Consider the following 22,596-nt stretch of genomic DNA (forward strand, 5'->3'; position numbering starts at 1 on the left):
GTCTGATAATGATCACGGTGATGTGGGAAATTTGTGGAAGATGAAAGACACCTTCTCACCCTAATGCATGCAGCAGATCTTAATACACACTCGTGGTAATGCACACCATTCAGTGTTTGGTCATAGTACGCAGGAAGTGATATTGCACATGAAATAAAAATGCAGTAGTGTGCAAAAGAGCCACCGCTCATTTCTTTAGATTTTACTGGGAGGATTGGAAATAGGTGCAGTGATTTAAACATTTTAAGAAACAACATGGAAATACAGCATTTAAAGCAAGCAGCTTAAAAGTCAGTATTTGATATGACCATCTTTATTCTCCCTCAAAGCCTCTTATAAACTCTCTTAGACAAGATTTTTGTAATTTCATTAAGTAGGAATATTTCTCCAGTTGTCTGTTAAGGATGCTGCTTTAATAATGTTAAGGTCCAGGTTCTGGGAATGTGTTTTCTATCCAGGTATGGGATCGTTGTCACGATATGGTGGACGCTCCCTCGTGACCTTCCTTCTCATTTTGGTGACAGTTTGACCCCAAATTTTTAAGTGTGAATTAATCACTCCATAAGACCTGTTGTAACAGATTTTTGGTCCAGTTCTTGTTTAATTTAGAATGTCTCAGCATTTTCTCCCTGTTTCTTTGGCCTCCACTTTTCCACTGAGAGCATTTCTAATGAGTCTTCAGTGAATGAACTGAAGGTGCAGATCTCCCAGGTTCTGTCTGTCCCCCCCATTTCTTAAAGACATGAAGATATTGCCCACCGGCTGTAGTTTCCTCAGATTTTAGGAGGACAAAGTGTACACCATGGTAAGATATGTTTTCATATATATGCTTGTCCCTAGCACAAATGTTACGGTCGCCGGGCCAATGGCTAAAATGAGTTAAATAGGAACTCTAAATGAGCACTCAAAGCATTTTTTAACACAACCTCCATTCACCAAATAGCACACACATTCATAAAAGCACTTTTTCTATACCTAAGTGCCTTCTCTTACATCCACACATGCAGTGACACCACGATGGGGGTGAATCAGGGTTCAGTATCTCGCCCAAGATTTCTTCAACATGTTGACAGGAGGATCCGGGAAGCGAACCACTGACCTTTCGATCAGTAGACAGCCGCTCTACCTCCTGAGGCTCCCGAAAGAAAATCTTTGGAAAAACCTTCATAAAGCCTGGAAAGCTATTCCTCAAGACCATGTTAGAAAATAATTACAAAAGCCTCTGACCTCTTGGAAGCAAAATATATATATGTAAGCAATTAGGGAGTGAATCAAGACTTTTGCACAGTGCTGTGGTTAAATACAGCTGTTTTAAGAAAAGCTGTTTAAAACTACTGCTCTCATTTTGTGTTACGTAGCTCCAGCACTGTCCTTCATTTTACCTTTTCCCCTTTTTAACTGTTTGCACACTACTGAGTGTATTTGCAGTGAAGGCACTGAAGAAAGCTAGAGTGCTTTAGTGCTAAGAAGAGCCTCAGAAAAGCTTGGCAACACTTACAAGGATGGTTAAAAATTAAAATCGGTCACCAGTGTGTGTACGACTGGACAGTGTGCGTCGACCAGCTGAAGCCTCATATTGTAGTTTTCTCTGCTTTCCTCACAGTCATTGGTACACTCACACTTCCGCAACCTTTTGGCTCAGACAGCATGCTTTCCAATGTGGCGATGTGTCGAAGTTGGATTTGAATTCATTATCCTGTTGATAATGTGCAGTCAGATAAACAGCACCTATAAATACACAGTAACAAATTCTGCACCTCTAAATGAACACTCAGTCCATTCATCTGAAACGATTTGCTCGGGAAGGGGAGCTGTCGCTGCCGTTATCTACCAAATTCTCCCACTTCCATCTGTGTTTGGTTTTTGATTTTTTTTTTTATTTCCCTCATTTAATATGAATGACTGAAGAGAAATCTGTGATTTCTGCATCCAGAAATTTGTTCTAAAATTTAATCACGAAGAGGTTTGCGGTTGGAACGCATTCGTTTTACTTATCAAGAGTTAAATCCTGCTTATAGATTGCTGATTAAATCACACTCATATTTACAAATATGAATGTGAATGGGCCTCAGTTCTAATTTAGCACTGTGGCTGATGATGAGGCAGAGGGGGAGGAAGAGGAGTGATGACAGTTATTTCAGGATGTTTGTCATGATGATAATGGCAAAGTTCAGCGAAGTGATAAAGATAAAATTAATTTCTCGTGTGTCGATCTGCAGGAGAATGATTTGCTCATATGTGCACAAAACGCACTGTACTTATGCGTGAGTGTGCATTTGTGGGGTTTCTTTGTACACTGTTGCATTGATTATTCTGTTTGTGTCTTGAGATTTAATAGGCTGGTTTAATACATGAATCATGGGAGTTTTACATGCCATTCTCTGTTAAGGTTTTGTGTGTTTTTTTTGACTCTTTATATATATGTGTGTGTATGTGTGTGTGTATGTGAGAGAGAGAGAAAGGGGGGGAGAATACATCATCCCTCAGGGACTCGCTCCTTAAAGGGGTGATTTGCCTGCTGGCTTGCTCTTGTTAAAGAGCTGGCTGACATGCTTTGATGTGGTTCTGTGCTCCCTGCAGTGTGATTGGCACACTGGATTAATGTTGTTCCACAGATGAAAGAAACTGCGAGTGAACGATATGAATTTTATGAAATGAAAATGGTAAATATTGAAGATGATTAATGAATTGGTTATGTTTGCAAAGTGTTTTCCATGTTAAGCTCTGGACAGGTGTCGTCTTACCTCCTTTTTCCCCTCTCCTCAGTGTGATCCTCTCACTCAGCAGCTAATCACAAAATGAGTTTTCCTGTTTGTTGGTTTGTTTCTTTGTTTTTGTGGAAGCGTTTTATATTTATGTTCCCGTCTCCACTCCACCACTGTTGCTTTCTCTCTGTGGTAGTTTAAAGATGTGCGTGATAAGCTTGGCTCATTCTGTGATGGTCATCGCACACTTACACCTCAGTGAGTTCACGTGTTTTACACTGGTTAACCTTTTACTTTTTGCCATAAGCATACTCACTGGCCACTTTATTAGGTGCATCTTGCTGGTACTTTTGCTTTGAGAGTTTAATTCTTTGAGGCACTGAGTCAGCAAGGTGTTTGAAACTTTCCTCCTTTAGTCCATATTTACATGACAGGATCACACAGTTCCTGCAGATTTGTTGGCTGCTCATCCATCATGTGAATCTCTTGTTCTACCAAATCCAAAAGGTGCTCTAATGGATTGGGATCTGTTGACTGTGGAAAGCCATTTGAGTACAATGAGCTCATTGTCATGCTAGAGAAATCAGATGGCCTGAATTTTGTGACCCGGTGCCTTTTCCTGCTGGGTGCAGGCATCAGAAGGGATGTGGTCAGCAACAGTTCAGGTAGGCGGTGGCATTAAAACGATGCTAAGTTAATACTAAGTGCACCAACAAGATATACTCCACACCATTGCACAACCAGCACCCTGATCCATTAATGCAAGGCAGGGTAGATCTATGCTTTCATGTTGTTGATAGCTAATTCTGACCCTAACATCAGAATGTCACAGCAGAAATTGAGAATAAACAATTTTCTTTTCTGTTGTTCAGTTTTGGTGAGATTCCTTTGTCTTAATTAACACGAGTGACACCCGGTGTGATCTCCTGCTGCTGTAGCCCATTTGCTTGAGGTAGGATGTGTGTTCAGAGATGCTCTTCTGCATACCTTGGTTGTAATAAGTGTCATTCTGATGCTCAGTTTGAACTTCAGCAGATCATCTTGATCATGTCTGCGTGCCTGATTTGCTGCCATGTGATTAGCCGATTACATATTCCTATTAACACACAGTTGAACAGGTGTACCTAACAAAGTGGCCAGTGAGTATACCATACACCGCCTCTGTGTGAGGATTATGCTACCCCCCGCTTTCATCCTTCGTCATTCAGATCTGCAGACTAATAAAGGTGCTTTTCAGCCTGTCGCGGTTGATTTCCATCACCGCAGGAAATGCCTTGGTGCAAGGGTAATTTCTCAATGTCACGCAGACACCGACTCCGCCAGACGCTGATACATCTAGCAAGCAGTTGTCTTTGCAGCAGCCTCTGGATCTGACAGACAGACTTATGGAAGGAGCTCCACACCTGCTGCAGTGTTTAATCTGAATGCACACTGCCAGGTATCATTTAAAGAAGGGGTTTAATTGACTGCCTGCTTTAGTTTATGGAGGAAATTTGAATTCCCTAGAAAACCATATTTTGTCTCAGTCATCTGCTCTTTCTGATGGAGTAACTGACAGATGCATTGTGATAGTCTTGGGTTTTAATGACAAGCTAAAAACACACAGAATTTCATTTCATTTTTATGTCCAAACATAGAAAATATGTCAAGCTGAAGGAAAAAAAACCCCATAGAAAAATACTTTAAGGTGTGTTTTGGTGGTAAGCAGAGAGTTGCTGAGATTAGAGCTGATTTGAGTTTAACTTATTTGTTTGGTGTCAATATAAGAGCATATTTGTGTTCAGTACATTACCAGATCCCTTTAATAGGAAAGTTTTGCCCCATGGTATAGTCTCCAGGATCTTATTTTAAAACCCCTTCTAAATGAACACACGTGAGCAATCCAAAGATCCGGAGTTTGAACCTGCTGTGGCTTTTTTTCTGCGTGGAGTTTATCTTCTGCCTGCTTATCTGTGAAGGTTATTGGTGACTCTGAACTGGCTGTTAATGTGAGTGTGAATGGTTGGCTGTCTCTCTGTGCTAGCCCTGCAAGAGACTGGTGGCCTGTCTGGGGTGTATCCAACCACTCGCCCTATCACAGCCTGGAAAGGCTCCAGCCACTCCCACCCAATGCTGAATAAGATAAGCGATGGTGACCACTGAGCAATAGCCACATTAAACAATCAAATATTGTTAAAAAAAACAAGCTTTAATATCTTTGCAAGTATTACTATATACAATGAAAGGTCTCTGAAAATGTTCTTCTTATTGATGCTGTTACGTCTTTGCTGCACAACAGTGAGTAGAGTAAGTAGACATTGCAAAGACACTTTCCTCCAATAGGAAAAAAAATTAGATAGAAAATTATCTAATCTACTCAGAAATGACATGTCATTTAACCCGGACTGCTTTAAAAGGGAAAGAACACGCATAAAATATTATTTTGATAACTCTACATGTGAATGATTATTGACAGCATGAACACACTGACATTTTTTCCAATACATTAGCGAATAACTACACCAATTATTCAGATGGTTGATAAGTCAAGGCTGCAAAAATGGCAGACATTAGCTGGTTTTAGAGCATTTTCTCATGTTTTTATGTCCCGTTAACAATAAAAAAAATCTTCACAAGAAAAAATGCAAAATAGTCAATCATCTGAAAAATGAGCAACACAGTCTCCAAGTGACGCGGCGAGTTTATAATTTGTGCATCCAAATGTTAAAAAGTCAACACGTACAGATAAATAATCACATAAAAAAAAAAAAAAAAAAAATCTGGAATAAGTCAGTTAACCGGCTAACGTCCCATCGTTTGATTAAAGATGCTGTTAAGGCTCTTTGACATTTTCAGTGCTTGGTGCAAGAGACAGGATTAATTTTTTTATTGATAAACGATTTATTTAATACGCCGCTTGACATCAGTAATGATGCAACCTTCCTGAAACTGCCAGGTAACGGAATAGTTCACCATTTTAAAGAATTACTGTTATTCACTTTCCAGCACCGAACGGGTCGACATGACTGATGCAGCTTCATGAGCAAGTCAGTGTAATTTAGAATACGTCAAGCCAATTTATCACTGTGTTTGGTCAACATCTGTCTTCTTCAATCTGCTGTACAGCTGAGAGAATCAGATAATAATAACATAAAAAATATTAAAAGAATACAAGTAAGAAAACAAATGTCAGGTTTAAAAGCTCCAAAATAAATAGTTTTTCTGGGAGTTTTAAAAATATCTGGAGAAATCCAGATGTGAAAAGCAATTTTTTTTTCTGTTATTTAGGAGCAAATACAGTAAAGGTCTGATATCCAGATGTTGGTTCTGCACCTCAGAGCAACTCGGATCATCTGCTTAGCAGACCTCGGAGATCTAGTGGAAAGAGATATGGGGCCACTATCCCGTGTAATGACTTAAAAAAACAATATCAAATCTTAAACTGATTGGGAGTTGATGTAGGAGACTGTGGACCCGAGCAGCTGCGGTCGACAAAGAAAGACAGACTGACACCTGAATGGAAAAAAAACTATTACAATAGTCAAGCTGAGACGAAATGAAAGCATCTCTAACCTTTTCAAAGTCTCTAAAGGAAGAGAAATGGCTTCAACTTCACAAGTATCAAAGCTGAACTAAGTTAGCTTTGACAGCAATATTTGTTCATAAAAAGTGAGCGTTGTCAAAAGATCACTCCCAGGTTCTTGGTATCCCAGAAGTCTGGAACAATATACCTTCAGTTTTCTCACTCTATCCATTTTCCCTGTTTTCCTGGGCCTGTAACCTATCCTAGCTGTCACAGGGTGAGAAGCAGGGTACACCTCGCACAGGTCACCAGTCTGTTCACACTCATATTCACACCTACTGCACGGTCACTTTTATAATCACCAATTAACCTTTGGGAGGAAGTCAGAATTCACAAAGACATGGAAGGACCCCAGGTGGGGTTTCAACCCAGTACCTTCTTGCTGTGAGGCAACAGTGCTAACCACCATGTCTTTTCGTTTCGTTTCGTCTTTTTGTTTCTCCCAATGTCTTCGGTAAGGAAATAAGGAAAAATCAAGGATAAACAGCTGGCCTAACAACAGATCCACCTACTGCACATCCAAAGCTCAGTAATTCTGCTTGTTTTAACCTTTATACAGCCTTAAATGTGAAGTGAGATGTCCATATTATGGAGATCCTCTCTTTTTAAGAGCCAAGAATGGAGCAGAATCTGTTTGAAACTGAGCGTTTGGAGCTGTGTGAAGCCGGAGCTTCTGGATCATAGGGATAATGTATAAATGCACAGCCCTCATTATTTGAAGCTTTCTCCACTGCAACAGTATATATGTGACAGGAAATAAGGAAAAGCTTAGAAAGTCCACCTTAAATTTGGTTTGTCTGTAGCAGAGTGAGCAGTGAGTCTCACACCTGTCTCTCTCGCTGTCTCACTGCTGATTGCAGCTAGACTGAAATGTGGAGCAGAGCATCCTTCTGCCCTGAGAGAGATTTACACTGAGACATGACATCCAAGTCTCCTAGTCCTCCCAGCCTGCAGTTCCCTTCAGAGTAAAACCTGTCTGCTCAAACAACAGGTAAATTACTCCGAGGTAACCAGGTGTGAGCTCTGGGTAGCCATGCTGCAAAAGTAATTGATTGATGAAGTAAGAGTCGGCGACGAGCACACACCTGCAGCGGTGCAGAGCGGAAAAGGATCAAACTGGAGACCTCTGACACTGTGACTAGTAAAACGGCTCCACATGCAAAGCGGTGTGTCATACCTGACATAAATATTATTTATGAACAGCTCGTGTAGATATTGCTGCTTGTTACCATGGTGAGTCTGTGTTGCCAAGTACTGACGTGTTGTCGTGAGAGCATACGCTCCTGTCAGAGTGTTGCCATGTTGTGTCGCTGCATCTGTAGCCCAGGCTTTGTAGTGTAAATAAGGGTGTTTGTGTGTGTGTGTGTGTGTGTGTGTGTGTGTGTGCTCGATCATACTTCTTCTATAGACCTGCTGTCACACTTCACATCTGTCAACCGGGAAGAAGAAGACGGAAGGAGGAGAGTGAATGAAAGAGAAGACCAAAGTGTTAGACAGAGCCTGAAGAAGAGACGAGAGGAGTGGAGAATAATGAAGGGAAAGAGGAGCGGATTAAAAAAGACAGGGAGGGAGTAATGGGGACAGAGATCAGCTATAGTGGAACGAAGAGCGACGAGGTAAATTGGAACAAGAATCAGGAGAAAGGATGGACGGATGGATGGATGTGTAACTGAGACAGTCTGTTGTGGTGCTCTGCTTGCTCTCTGCTAGAAACGACTGTGGGTAAACCGGTTCAGGGTTTTGAGGACAGTGCATTGTCTCTGTATTTTTTGATTACACTGTAACAAGATTGTGTCTTCTGACCTCACCTTCTAAGAGATGTAGTTTTTTTTTTAGCATACAGAATTTTGAATATTATATAATATATACCCACCAAAGGATGTAGCAGGGTTAAACAGATAAGCAGAAAGCACCACGTGCTAATTCAGTTGAAAAGATGTGCAGCATAATAAGGTGAGAATGGACCTACATTTAGTGTGCTATCACTTCTGTACATGCACGTATAAACCTCCTCGTTTAGCCCACTAGAGGATTATCGTGAAAGAGTGTCACAGCTATTCACCTTTTCAGGGAGTATTTTTAGTTACAGTTATATTTGGTGTTAATTCAGTCTATGTAACAAATTCACTCAGCTCAGAAACGAATATGAGGTCTGTGAGACAAACAGCTACGCTTTTGTACAGCACAACTGTGGATTTTAAATTAAACAATCAAGACGTGGCTGAAGTACAGATGTTCAGCTCTTCAGCTTTTTTAAAAGAAATATTAAATTAACTGTTTAGTATTTCTGTTTTTTTCCACATTTATATTGACGCACTCCTGTTTTCAGATGCTTAAAGTTATTTGGACAAACTGTCATAATTTTACACATAAGGATTGTTTTTAATACTTGGATGAAAATCTTTTGCAGGCAAAGACAAATGAAGTCTAGAAACCACCGAATGCTGTTTCATTTCCTCTGAGATGCTCGGCCTTTACTACAGCTTTGTCTTCGATAACAATAAAAGCACGCTCTGCTGTGTTAACATCAGGTGACTGACTTGGCCGGTTTCTTTGTCTTGGGATTCCGTTTTGCAGCGTTTGGCTGAATCTTAGCAGATGATACGGTGCCGTGCACTTCACTTTCATCCTGTTACTTCTGTCAGCAGCCGCATCGTCGATAAACACAAGTGAAACGCTTGCACCTGCATCCATACGTGCCCGTGCCATGACATTGCCTCCAACATGTTTGACCATTAATGTGATAATGTGTTTCTTTCCTTCTCCATACTTTTCTCTTCTCCATCATTCTGGTCGAAGTTATGCCTGGTTTCATCTGTCCAAAGACTTTTTTTAAAATGGCACGCTGACCTCGTCTTTACTTGATCGGATGTTGTAAAGGGTTTTTCTTAGATGGGGAAAACAGTCTGTCACCCTGTACTTTGTCTCTGTGGTCCCTCAGGCCGTTTGGTGTTGCTGAGCTCGTTGGTGTGTTCGCTCTTTTTAAGAATATACCAAATCGTTGATTCCAACACTCCTAAAGTTTTTGCTGTATCTCTGCTTTGTTTTCGTTTCCAGCCTAATGATGGCCTCCTTCAGTCACACCAACATCTCTTTGGACGTCATACTGTGTAATACAGTCCAGATGTTCTCTGCTTAATTTTAATGAGGAAACTGGCCTCACCTGGCCATGAAACTGCTTGTCAGCCAATTGCCTAATTACTTTTTTTTTTTCTTATGTAAAAGGGGGCCGTGTATAAAAATTATTTAAATTCCAAAACGGTTAATGCAGTGCTTTTGTAAAAACCCCTTGAATTAAAGCTGAAAGTCTGCACTTTAATCACATCTTGATAGCTTTATTTAAAATCCACTGTGCTTGTGTGTAGAGGCAAAATTTACAGTCCAAATACTTATGAGCCTGACTGTATGCACACAGAGACTCAGAGATGATTCTGTGGAACTATGCACATCCAGCTTTACTAGTCTGGGTTTGCTGCTCAGTCCTATTATCATATAAATGTTCTTTGCATTATAACCACAAATTTATTAAAATTACTGTGGAGGATAATGAGTATAAGAGCTCTGGAGAAAATAATGACATCCCGTGCTCTGTGTCTATAGATTACAGTATTAACTATTAATAAGAGAGACTCTCTTGACACCCCCACTCCACACACACCTCCTTGCTCCCACACATTCTCACGCAGAGACCGTATCATTTGCCTGCCTTTCCCCAACCTTTATTATGTTAATCAGTCTATCGATAGTCTATTTTTAGCCCTGAATCTCCACCACTCTGCTTCTCCTTCTTGGTGACTTCCTGTCTAATTATATAAATATGCGAATGAACACAGTTCACATTCTCAAACACACTTGCAAGCTGCTGTGGATGCACTGCGAGGTTAACCAATCAGCCTTTTACCCCCCTCTCTCGGTCTCCTTCTCTGTTGCTGCCTCTCTCTGTGTTTCTCTGCTTGCCACTCTTCCCTCCACTCTATAATTTAGCAAAGGTCTTTGTCCTCTTATCATCTCACACCCAGCTGAGTTATTTCAGTATATCATCTATTTTAGCTTTTGCTCTAAATGGACTTTCCTTGTTGTGCTTCTACATCGTCTCTCTCTGTTCTCTCCCCCACACACATCCACAGAAAATATTCTGTAGTTCTTCGCTGTCAGGGTTTGAGGCAGACAGTGTCTTTCCCTCCCAGAGAGGCAGCTCCAAGGTTTTCTGTTTTATTGTGGATTTAAGTCATTTAAGCCATAAATCTCGGTGGTGCTCGTATTCCTGCAGCGTCACCTCTGAGAGGGTTGGGTACACTGGCTGATTGTGATGCAAAGACCATTTTTGGCTCACAGCCGATTTTAACCTTTTATTAGCAAAAGCATGAAACCCAATCAATAGTCAACCGCAGCAGTGTTTTTGGCTGTGTGAGAGCATCACTGCCTCCACTTTGTGGAGTCTGCTGCTGTTTTTTGTTTTAATTTGAGCACCTGTGCAGTTGCATCATTTATTAACTCTTTCCCCCATAAAGATGACATTTGATGACCCCTCTGCACTCTTAATGACAACGTTTGACACCCGTGTGTGGATATCAGTAAAGATGTAGTTTGATGATCATTAGAATAGTTTCCGGGATTTTCCAAGGGTAGCTGCACAGGCAGAGACAGCCTTTACTAACTGGAAATATGATAGAAAAGATTTCAAGCGGTAAATATTTAAAGCGTTGTTTAGGTCTTTGTGTCTTCACATGAAAAAATATGAAGAGAAAATTGCCAAAACCAAACTGAAGGAATTTCAGGGAAAGAAAAGAGACTGGTTGCTTTTCTTTACATGCTCCTTAGGTTGCCATGTCCTGGATGAATGAGAACCTACACAGACAGTTACGGATTAAATTGTTTCTGCCTTCAGATTATGCCTTAAAGTTTTCCCAGATATGAAAACTAAAGTTGGTAAGGTTAAGTAAAGATGAAGACAGGTGAAATATGGTAACAGAGGCAGAAGGAACAATGCCTGGATTTTTCTGGAAACGATGTTCTTTGTAATAAAAACTTCATAGGTATTTACTGGGAGGAAGGAGGAAGAGCACAGGAAAATGGGTAATGCACTCTGAGCAGAAATGTGTAAGGATAAAGGAGAAACGAGGAAAAGTATCTCAAACCCAGATACTCGATCAATATTTCCAGCTCAGATCCAACAAGACGTACTCCCTCCCTCTCTCCCACTCTGCCTCTCTCAGCTCAGTTGGTGTGTCCACTGAAGGAAGCTGTGGGAGAAGGCTATCAGCAGGTCATCAGTATGCCAGCAGGCTCTGCCTACTCTGGTGTGGGCAGCAGAATAATTTCAATCTGATCTTACAGATCAATAGCTGTACTCCGTGGAAGGCGGCCAGCACCACCTGGCCAGCTGGGGATATTCAGCGTCGCACTGCACATGCCGTGGTGGTCCTCCTTTTTCTTCTTCTTCTTCTTCTTTGCAATTGTTCTTTTAAAGCGTGTCTTTGCACCCAAGCGTACTGCAGCTATTTGACTGTTTAAACTCGGCTCCACGAAAAAATATAAACACTCTGGTGTATGCATGGTTGCACATCATTTTGACATCAGTCCATGGCTACATGCCTCAACAGCTGAAGGTACCTGTAGTGGAAGAGGTTTATCTTCAGGGGACGTGAGGTGGTAAAAAAAAGCGATAGAGTGTATGTGGAGAGGATTGCGGTAGATAAATACATCAGACACATGATTTTCGCTCAGGAGACTGGGATTTGTGTCCTCAATCAAGCCAAGAATCACTATTGAGTCATTATTTTGTAGACCTCTTGCACGTCTTCTTTTCAGTTTGCTTTAGTATAGCAAAATATTTTTTTAAAGGAGTAACCACATTAACGCTAAAGACAGCCTCTCTGGTAATGTGTGTCTGTGTGCCTATGGCATTGTTGACATTGGTGTTAATATCATCTGCATTATTCCTTTAAGTGTAACTACTGAGTGTAGTTCAAGTGGCATTGAAGACCATTTTCGCAGGAGCATGTGAGGCTGCGTTAGGGGGTGTTTGTGTTTTTGAAATTGTATCTAAAATGGTCACCTGACACTATGATGCAATCTTGTAAAATAAGCCTCCAAAATACGTCATGTTTGTGGAGATTATGATGATAAATGTTTGTACAGACTGAGTCAGAGGAGTGATGAGTCAGCCAATGGAGGTGGGGAAGATTTATATTATACCATATGAAAAAATGCAATCCAGTATGAAAACATAAAAACTACAGCCTGAAAGAAATTCCCATCAATACTTCTGAAGTTGGTGGAATATATATAATATAATAGCCGAGGCAGATTTTCCCTTTCCCAAATGCAGAAATACAGAAGCAAATATGCACATTTGCCAAGAATGAGCATATTTGGACCTCTGCTTTTATTTCTTTTTTCTTCTATGTAAGTGTAGCTTAACTGTGGTTTTGGAAGCATCTCTGACGTTCACTGTTTTGAAGATAACAAGGATTATATATACATGTATATTATTTACAGTTTTCCTCTTAAGTACAACCAAAAAATTGGACATGTGCTCAGTTTTATTGTTACTGCTAGCAGAATGGTGCTAGTTCATTAATATTTATGAGCAGACATGATCTATTTTTCAGGGGGAAAAAGCTTAAATTGTGTATTGTTTAAAAGCAAAGCCTCTGCCAAAGTTTACATTTCTGTTCAAGCTTAATTATGCAGAAAAACTCAATTTTTGTAAGTTAAATAAACAAATTAACTGAATGTTTATTTTATGGATCTTAGAGCTCTTTATAAGTCTTAGTGCCATTCACATCATTGTCAACTAATTCAATATTGATCTGAGTCCATCAAGTGATGGGAAGGGTGATACATACTCACAGCGACGCACACTGCACTCTCGTTCCAGTGGGGTTGTGGACTCACGGTGTCCGACTGAGCTGTGATCAGCTTGGAAATGGGATTATTATGGGCACACTGGGCACTTTGCTAACAATCACAGTCAAAAACGCAAGTACACAGTATAATTCACACATTTAGATGCACACAGAGAGAAAAGTACAAAAAAGACACCACAGTTTGTGCGCAGTGTGGCCATGTTTTAAAGTTTAATAGATGTCTGCCGATGTCTGATGTTCTTGGTGTTGCTTCCTCACTCATTAGGTGTTGCCAGGCTGCCATCTTTGCTCCCAGTAGTGAAGTAAATACAGCTGAGAAGGTTCAGTGGATGCAGTACAGGAATAAAGCAGTAACAGACGATCAATAGACAAATAATGATTAGGGGGAGAGTTAGAGGATGCTGCAGCCACCCCTCTCTCTCTGCATGCATGAGTGTGTCGTGTATGAGCCCACAGCACCTCATCCACCTGCTGTTTTAATCTCCCACAGCTCACACTTCTGCTGTGATGCCTGTAAGAATTTTATACCCTCTGTTCATACCTGAGGACATGTACCCAATTTTAGCTTTCCAAAAACTTGCTTTTCAGACCTGTACACTTGGACGTGGCACAAATCGTACACTTTCTGGTAACCCGTGCAGCCAGATCAATCCGACTTAGCTGTTACACTGTGGACCCGAGTCCTGGGAACAGCTCAGAGCGGTCTCCCTGTCCGCTCCATACCAATGATTGTTTTCAGGCGTGATCGATAGAGAGCAGGCATCAACGGCAGCATACTTTACTGAGCCCGAACTGTAAGTCCACTTGGCAGAGACACAAACACAGCACCTCATTAAACTCAAAACTCCCATTGCTGCCATCACAGAGCCGAGCCTCGACGCCGCTGCGCTGATGGAGATCTCCAGAGCACTGATGCAGGAAGGCTCTAATTGCTGCATGGTAATGTGGTGCGTCTGCATTCCTGCTGTTTCTACAATAATCCAATCGGCGCTGTATTGTGTGCTGTGTAAGGAGGTTTGAGTTATGCTTCCTAAAACTGCCATATTGATTCACTCATTACTAAAGAAGCATTGGATTGGCTCGTAGGAACTGAATAATGGTGGTTTGCTGTTGGTGTTTTGCTCTCCCTGCTCTTCTCTCGCTGTCTCTCACTGTCACTCACACACACAATTGTGTGAATGGATTTGGCTATCACAAGTGATGACTCCTCAGTCACCCACTTCTGTTCCATTTCCCTTCCCCTCCCACTTCCTCTCGTACACTTTGTAGCCTCAAATCTGCCGTCTTTTCCCATCCAGCCCTTTTTCTGAGCGCTTTCTCTGCCTTCCTGCCTTTTCTTCTCAAGTGCCCCATTTGGTTCTAATGACCTCTCCCTCCCTCCTCTCCCCTCCTCTTCCTCCTCGCCCTCTCTCTCTCTGTCTCTGCAGGTACCACCAGGCAACCTAAGGAGGGGGAGGTGCCAGGGGTGGACTACAACTTTGTGAGTGTGGAGCGTTTTATGGAATTGGAACAAAGTGGAGCCCTGCTAGAGAGTGGAACCTATGAAGGTGAGCTCTGGGAATGCTGCTGTGCACAAAATAGGCTTCATCTGCAGGACAAGTACAGGTGCACGGGGAGGAAAAATGGGAACGTATGTTTCGGTAGTACCAGTTTTCTATTTTTAAAATCTGCCATGTTTATGTATATACATACACTGCGCAACAACATGTGTATATTTATTTGATTAATTCGATGCGTCAGGTGATGCTCAAATAAACAAAATGAGTCTTGTGCACTGATTTTATTCAGTATCATAGTTTCCTCCTGTGGTTGTTCAACAGTTTGTGTGTATGTGTGTGCGTGAGCTGGACGAAAGCCATTTCCAAGTCATGTCAAGTCTGTGCATCTCTGCTTTGCTACACTGTCAGGGATATGTCTACAGATGGGGGATTTGCTGGTTCATTTGCCCAGAAGCAGTTTTATTTTTCTCCTCTGTGTGCAACTGAACACACGCACACAAATTATGTGTGTGTGTGTGCGAATGTAGGGGATATGGGCGCATGTATGGTTATATGTGTGTTCCTGTCTTCATGTTCATGTCACAAGTGTGTGTCTGCAGTGTGTCTGCAGCGTACATTTCCCTTGACACCGAGCTTAGTTATACCCACTGGGGGGAACTGTCTCTTTCTGGGTGGCTGCACTAGAGATGCTGCAACTCATTTTGTAATGCATAATAAAATAAGAGAGTGGAGACGGAAGAATCAGAGACCGGATGTATGCCGGGTGATATATGGGTGTAATTTGATTATGGAATAATTTATAATTTCATTAACTCAAATTACTGTTTTTCACAATGTGAAAAAAAGCCTAAATTGCATAACTGAGAGATGGGCTTCATTTCTGTCTTATAAATTAAAGCAAGGATAGCAGTGAGTCTGGGAGTCTTGACAGCAGCATACGCTTTCACTGTTTCCTTGGAGATGCACTCACCTGTGACGTTTGTTAGCGTTACACACTGAAATGGTCTGGTTTTCCAAAGCACATCTCTGAACTGACCACCATGCAGTTTAAGGTTACTAAAGCATGATAAAGTCTTCTAACACCTGAGATAAAAGAATGCAGTAGACTGTGAGATTTAGATTCAGATAGCTCCTGTCCCAGTTTCTAACCACAGCTAAAAAGCAGCACTGGCTGCTTCACTTTCCAGGGTTACCGCGTGTGACATGGTCCCCTTTTACAAAGCCAAAGCTTGCTAAATGTTGAGAACAATTCAAAAACCCCATTGCATATAATTTGTCAAATTATTTTGTTATCGTTGTTGTTGTGTAGCTGCTCAGATTGTTTTTCCTTTCATTGTTTGCACTATGTAAAAGGACAGCCTTCTTAATTCTGTGCTTTTCATGTGCAGTTGTCTTCTCTTTGTGTAGAGAGAGAAACGAAGACTTTAAAAAAAAAAGCAGACAACAAAAACAAACTCAGTGCCTTTAAGAGAAAAAAAATTAAATGCAGGCAGTGAAGGAGACTAAAATCAGACGCGGAGTCTGGACACTGTATTCCATGTGGGTGTACATGTGAATGCAAGAATTGGTGCACATAGGAGCTTACGTATGTGATCATGTGAGATGAGTCACAGCTGAAGGTGGATGTTGAACTGTACAAAAACCAGGATGCCTTCAGGCGTCTCGAGCGTTCAAGATCAAGGGAAGAGTTTATTTTTAAAACTAACGTGGGGCATGAGGAGGAACTCTGGCCTAAACTTACCCCAGAAAGCCTTAAGTTCTTTCAAGGATCTCTTCTTTAACCTTTCACAGGTGGGTGCATGCTGCCTATGGGGCTTTATACTTGTGTCTTTGTCTACATGTGCCAGCGGGCGCAGATTTATATTTTTCACAGATTGTGGAGGAAGTGGTGGCTGTAATGCCTGTGCTCCTCCTGCTGGTCGTGTTGTCCTTTATTGCTGCCTCCTTCTCCCGTTCTTTGGTTTATGCTCGGTAGACTGGCGCTCATCTGTGATTAGTTTTTATGTAGTTAGCCATGTCAGTCCAAACAGTCAGCTGACTGTCTGGGCAGATGGAGGCAAACTAGATCCACAAAAGTCATAAAAAGCCATGCGGAATAAATTTGCTCAGCTTATAAATCAAAGTTTATTCTTTCACGTTGCCTAATTCTGACTTTTTACCATAAAATATACTCGCAGTGTCGTATTATTATAAAATAAAAAGCTCCAGTTCTTTAGAGCTGTTCTTTAGTTGCTTTCCCTTTTATGTAATTTTAATCATTTAATTAGAGAAAGTACAAGATTTCTTTTATCATATAAAAGGACATGATCTATCCCAGAGGACTTACTTATATTTGGAATGTACATTTGAGGAGAAACTAAAATCCCCCCCCCGATTCATTAAGTGCCGGCCTGCTGCTGCAGATGCCGGTGACTATTATTGAAACCCAGCCCAACTTTAACTAATCTGTTATTCCTCCCACTTACACTCTGATAATGATTCTCCAAACATACTTCCACATTTCTGTCCAACATTACAGTTGTAGCTCAGGAAGAATCAGCTTAATTAGTGAGAACAAACAGCTGGTTTGGGCTTTAGGAGCCAGCAAACTAGTGAGTCAAGTAATCTAGTACAGAAGCAATGCAGACGTGTAATTTAACCCTAAGATGCTGTGCCTGAAAATGGATCTTTCTTTTGAAACCAAATCCAGGTTTCTCCTTGCAGAAGAATATCTGTGTCTAGGTTTCTCTGCTTTTATTCAATGAAAGGTAATTAAATGCTTCTGCTAACTTGCTGCTGCTGTTCTGTTTAAATCTTTCATAGGGGTTGTGTGTTGAGGTTACACAGAGTAACAAAGAAAGTAAAAAAAGAAAAAAGGCTGGGATAGACTAGGAAGTCTAAGCCCTGGAAATAAACTCATCAGCCACTTTCAAGTGCTCGTTAACACAAATATCTAATCAGACAACACGGCAACAACTGAATGCATTTAGGCTTGCAGACGTGGTTTAGACAAACTGCTGAGTGTGGCATGGTTGTTGGTGCCAGATGGGCACCAACCCACATCTCCAGGGCTTAACCAAAAGAGTCTAAAAACAAAATAAGCCTTTTCTTGATTTATGCTGAAATTTTAAATGGCAAGGTCAGAAATGAGCGCTGTTTAAACACCACCACCTACCCGAGTATTGTTGCTGATCATGTGCACCCATCTATGACCACAGTGTGCTAGTCTTCAAGCTGGATAACACACCTGATCACAAAGCTCATCTCATCTCGTCTTGAACACGACATAGAGTACTGTACTCTCATGGCCTCCACACTCACCTGATCTCAGACAAATCTGCAGCAGCTGTCGACGCCATCACGTCAACGTGGACCAAAATCTACTTTGAATCTGTACGACAAAGAATTAGGCCAGTTCTGAATGGAAAAGGAGGTGCACGCTGTGAAAGATTGTGTAGTCGGGTCACAAAACAAAGTGACAGTTCAGGATGAACCTCTCTCGCAGTTTTTCTCCTGTATAAAATGTGACGTTTTAGAAGTCTGTAGGGCGTTTCCTCTGCCTTTGAGCGATGAAAAAGGGCGCGACAATGATTGGATGATAAATTTAGTGGACGATGCCGGGGGTGCCTCCTTTTCAGGAGATATGTCAGAGTTAGGAAACGCCCCCAATAGTAAAGAAATGTCATCATAGGGCAGAAAATAATTTTGCAAGTTAAATGATAAGGACATTGATGACACTGACTTCTATGTGTGGGGCATTACTTCCTGTCGTCTTAGTATTGTTGTTGTTTGTTTAGTCATTTTGTGGTGTTCAATTTTCTTTCTAAGCCGGTGTTTTTGTGGAATGGAATGGGAAATTGAGGGAGTTAGAAAATAGACAGCTTGTTTTTTTTTTTTCCTGGGTTATTGTTTTGGGATCCTTGTTATGTTCTCTGTGATTAAAAAGCCTGTGTTCTGACTCCAGTCATGTTTTCAGACTAACGTCTATCAGAAGGCCTCTATTAAATGGAACTGCATATGCTTGTTCCTCGCTGAAACACCAGCCAGTGGGTAAATTGATTAGACTTAATAGAAATGATTTGTTACCAGGCAAAAACATGGCTTAAGTTATTTCTGCGGCACTCTGTTCAGACAGATAAATCTTTCATTTTGAAAGGCAGTCATCTGTTCAAAGCCACAGCTGTCTGCGAGCTGTGGACCTTTACTCCGCCTCCCAGACGGTGTGTTACATCACCTGGGATCCCACTTTGGTTGTGCATGTGGCCTCTAACACAAACGCTGCCTCTCTGCCCTCAGATAACTTCTACGGCACACCGAAACCTCCAGCCGAGCCGTCCCCGGCAGCCCCTCCTCTGAATGTGAGTGAGGCCCTGCTGCCCGGAGCCCGGCCAAGCGCCCAGGGCAAGAGAAAGAGGAACCAGTCAGTCAGCAACATGGAGCAGCGCGCCAGTCTGGAGCCGCCTGAGGAGGAGGAAGAGGAGAGCCCAGTTGTCAATGGCAACGGGGTGGCCATCACACCAGGTACTGTAGGATGAGTAAGAAAAATATGAATTTCCTGTTGATGCATGCCACATTTCTCTTTTACTCACAGCCAAAATTACATTCTGTTTCACAAGTGCCGTGGCCACGAAGACTTTATGTACTCATATTTCGGTGAGGAGAAAATAGAGTTTGAAGGCCTGGACTGTCCCCCGGGTTATTTGTTGCCGTCCTACTGGTATTTTTGAGTCAAACCACTGAAAAAGGCCAGTTGTCACAGCAGGTGCATAACCTGTATTGTCCCTTAAGTGGAAAATTAAGTGTCTTTTCCCTCTGAGTCCAGACTCATGCCTGCAATAGCCAAGCCAATTTTATTTATATAGCACTTTAAACAACAAGTGCTGACCAAAGTAAGGACAGAATAAAAATAAAATAAAAATAAAATAAAAATAAAACAACAAAATACTAAAATTAATAAATAAATGATAATAAGTAAATAATATATTTATATGTATATTTTTTTTAAAAAGGAAAAAATGTGCCTCCATCAGTTATTCCAACACTGCATGAACCAAAACTCTCAGGTTCTCAATAACCTTATGTTACACAACATGTATGCACAAGGGCACCTCTGTGTACTCACCATTATCACTGTCCACAGTCCCATTTTTGGCATCAGCTCCAATCTCTCTTTCCTCAAGTTTCTTTGTCTCTCCTTCTGTCATCACGCTCCTGGCCTTTGTCCTTGCTTCTATTAATACCGTGACTTTTCTCTCTTCCCCTGCCACCCTCGTCCATCCTACCTCCAAATTGTTTATCTCTGTGGTCCTGTCCCTCCTGCCCTCTCTGCTTCCCTGTCTCTCTTTGTAGTCTTTGTCGTTATTGTATATATACACAGTACGTATTAAGCTCTTACTACAACCTGCTTACTGTTTTTACTTGAATAAGTTTGCCTTCCTGTCTAGTATAAATACTGAAAAAAAATTAACCAAAGACCAAAGGCACCTGACAGATTAAACAAGACTTTAGCAGACAGTGTCATATATGGCTGATTTGGGCCCAAATACATGACTTGGGAGACAGGAAATTAATCCTAAACTCCAACAAATTACAAAATAAAGGCTGTCGAAGAAGAAGGAATCCAAAAACTGGGTAGAAACAGTGCTGAGGACCACACAACCAATAGGAACGAGGGAGGATGCGTCAAAGAGATGAGACAAACTGAGTCAATAAATACACAAGGTGATGTGAGCAAACAGGAAACACCTGCGCGGTCAGCTGAACTTAAGTGAGAAAACGAGACAAGGGATGTAAAACTAAATAGAAACCACAAGAAATAAAGATTAATAAAAAAAAAAAACAGGAAGTAACCGAACTGAACAGAAACACGGGCTTGACACAGAGAACTCAGGAGGGCAGGAACACAAACTCGGGGAATGAAATCATGAAAAATGAGCTAAAGTATAAACAGACTACGCAGAAAGATAGAGAGGTGAAAATGTAAACCATACACAAAGAAATAAACTGAAGATATTTAACAGACACAAGACCCAGGACCGTGACAGAGGATTGTGAAACACCATTGATTCTTCTTGAACTGTGAAGGTGATATAGTCAGATATTTTCATAATTAGACCTTCTAATATTTTAGCATTTTCGTTGCACCTTCACAAAGTTCCAACAGGAATACTTTAGATTTTGTATTTCTCACCTTGATCCTGTGCTTCTTATCGACTGTCTTAGTTGCTACCAGCTTTTCTTGTCACTCTAAAAATCGTCCCTTATTTCTGACTCAGTCTTTGACCCCTGAAGTCTCTGTCTTACCCTGTTTTTCAATTTCTGACATTTCTATGTTGTTGTTTTTTTCCTCGTTCTCATTGTCCTCAGACTCCATCACCACCACCGCCCTCCCCCTCCTCTCCTGGGGCTTCATAGCTCTGCAGTGGCTTGGCTCTGACTCATGCTTGGCATGTGTAATGTGCATTCAGGTCTGCATGTGTGTACACGGTGTGTGAGAATAACTCTGTGTGTGTGTGTGTGTCTGTGGTCCACAGAGTCCAGTGAACATGAGGACAAGAGCACAGATGCCTCTGGGGAGGTTGCTGTTGAAGCGTCAATCCAGGCCCCAGCATCTGCTGAGCCTCCAACCGAAGGAGAGGAGGCCCCAAAATCTCCCTGCAAGTCCCCAACCAAAGTTCTAGATGCAGATGAGGAAGAGCTGGGTCCCCTGCCTGATAACTGGGAGATGGCCTACACTGAGAAGGGGGAAGTTTACTTCATAGAGTAAGCGATATCTTCTTATTAAATGAGGATATTTTCTTTTTTGTGTGACAACTATGCCATTCTAAGCATACAATGTAACTGTAACTGTTACAGTGCTTTACTTATAAAATAAATAAATAAATAAAAGCTTAAAGCACATTCAATGTAAAGCACTTTGCAAAGTGCACTTACTTTAAAATCATGGTTTATGTATGGCTGTGTGAAAACTTTATAGCTCTGACCTTGTGTTGAATAATTGATGAAACTCCAGTGCTCCTAATCAGACAGGACACACACACACACACACACACACACACACACACACACACACACACACACACACACACATAAATATATACACACACACCACACACAAAAGTTTTGCCCTCTCATCACACCCTTCCTAATTAGTGGCTGAGGGCTAATTACCGGATTAATGACCGTTTAGTTTACCTTAGAAATCCCCTTGTTTCGCAGCATCCCTGCACACGTACAAACACAGGTCATTACTGTTACTCTGCGCTCCGCTCTTTCTCTTATCTCCTCTGTCTGTGTCTCGCTGACCTCGGTTTGCACCGTTCCTCCTTCCATTGCCATCGTCTACATCTGCCTCTTTCTTCTTCTCCAGTCACAACACCAAAACGACATCATGGCTCGATCCTCGGCTCGCAAAGAAAGCAAAGCCGCCAGAAGAATGCAGGGAAGACGGTGAGTGCGAACAACCTGATTTAGTTATTTTTTTCTCTCTTAAGCTTTAGTTTATCTGAAGTTCATCGCTTGGTGTTTGTGGAAGTGTGTTGTCTTTGCTGTTTGTGTACCACTGTTGTCTGCTCCAGACTCACAGTTGCAGCCTGTTTGCTCCTCTTGAGTAAAAAGAACACAAAAACACTCAAATTGAGATGTTTGTTAGTGTGCACTGCTCCCAGCTTTCTCCACAGGTTTTGTGGGGGTGTACTCGTACAGGAAGGTTGAAACCCAGACAGACTAAACTGGGCTAATAAACTCTCCCGGTTTAGATTTGTTGCTGAGAATGGATCATTAAACATATGATTGTCTTGCAAGATGTGCAGAGAGGAAGGTAGTTCTTTCATTAAATGTCCTTTTATTGCCTATCGGGCAAATGTTGAGAAAATAATGAACTTTAGAGCAAAACTGTATGTGCACTCAGCGAGGGGAAAATGTTTAAAGCTAGTTCAAATTCTAATTTAGAAAACGGAGATCTCTTCAGACTTTTTCAG

General features: G+C 41.5%; 1 protein-coding gene across 3 annotated transcripts in view; it reads left to right on the forward strand.

Annotated features, from left to right (window-relative positions):
• LOC120729648 (membrane-associated guanylate kinase, WW and PDZ domain-containing protein 2-like) overlaps window positions 1–22,596 on the forward strand; it is an 89,042-nt gene that overhangs the window by 30,410 nt on the left and 36,036 nt on the right. For all 3 annotated transcript variants that reach the window (XM_040025403.1, XM_040025402.1, XM_040025404.1), the window contains exons 3-6: window positions 14,567–14,686; window positions 18,914–19,138; window positions 21,151–21,379; window positions 21,987–22,066. In XM_040025403.1, the coding sequence (XP_039881337.1) occupies window positions 14,567–14,686; window positions 18,914–19,138; window positions 21,151–21,379; window positions 21,987–22,066 (654 nt within the window). The remainder of the gene's footprint in view (window positions 1–14,566; window positions 14,687–18,913; window positions 19,139–21,150; window positions 21,380–21,986; window positions 22,067–22,596) is intronic.

This window comes from Simochromis diagramma, unplaced genomic scaffold (assembly GCF_900408965.1).
Source record: "Simochromis diagramma unplaced genomic scaffold, fSimDia1.1 OVJJ01000293.1, whole genome shotgun sequence".
Classification (NCBI taxonomy): domain Eukaryota; kingdom Metazoa; phylum Chordata; class Actinopteri; order Cichliformes; family Cichlidae; genus Simochromis; species Simochromis diagramma.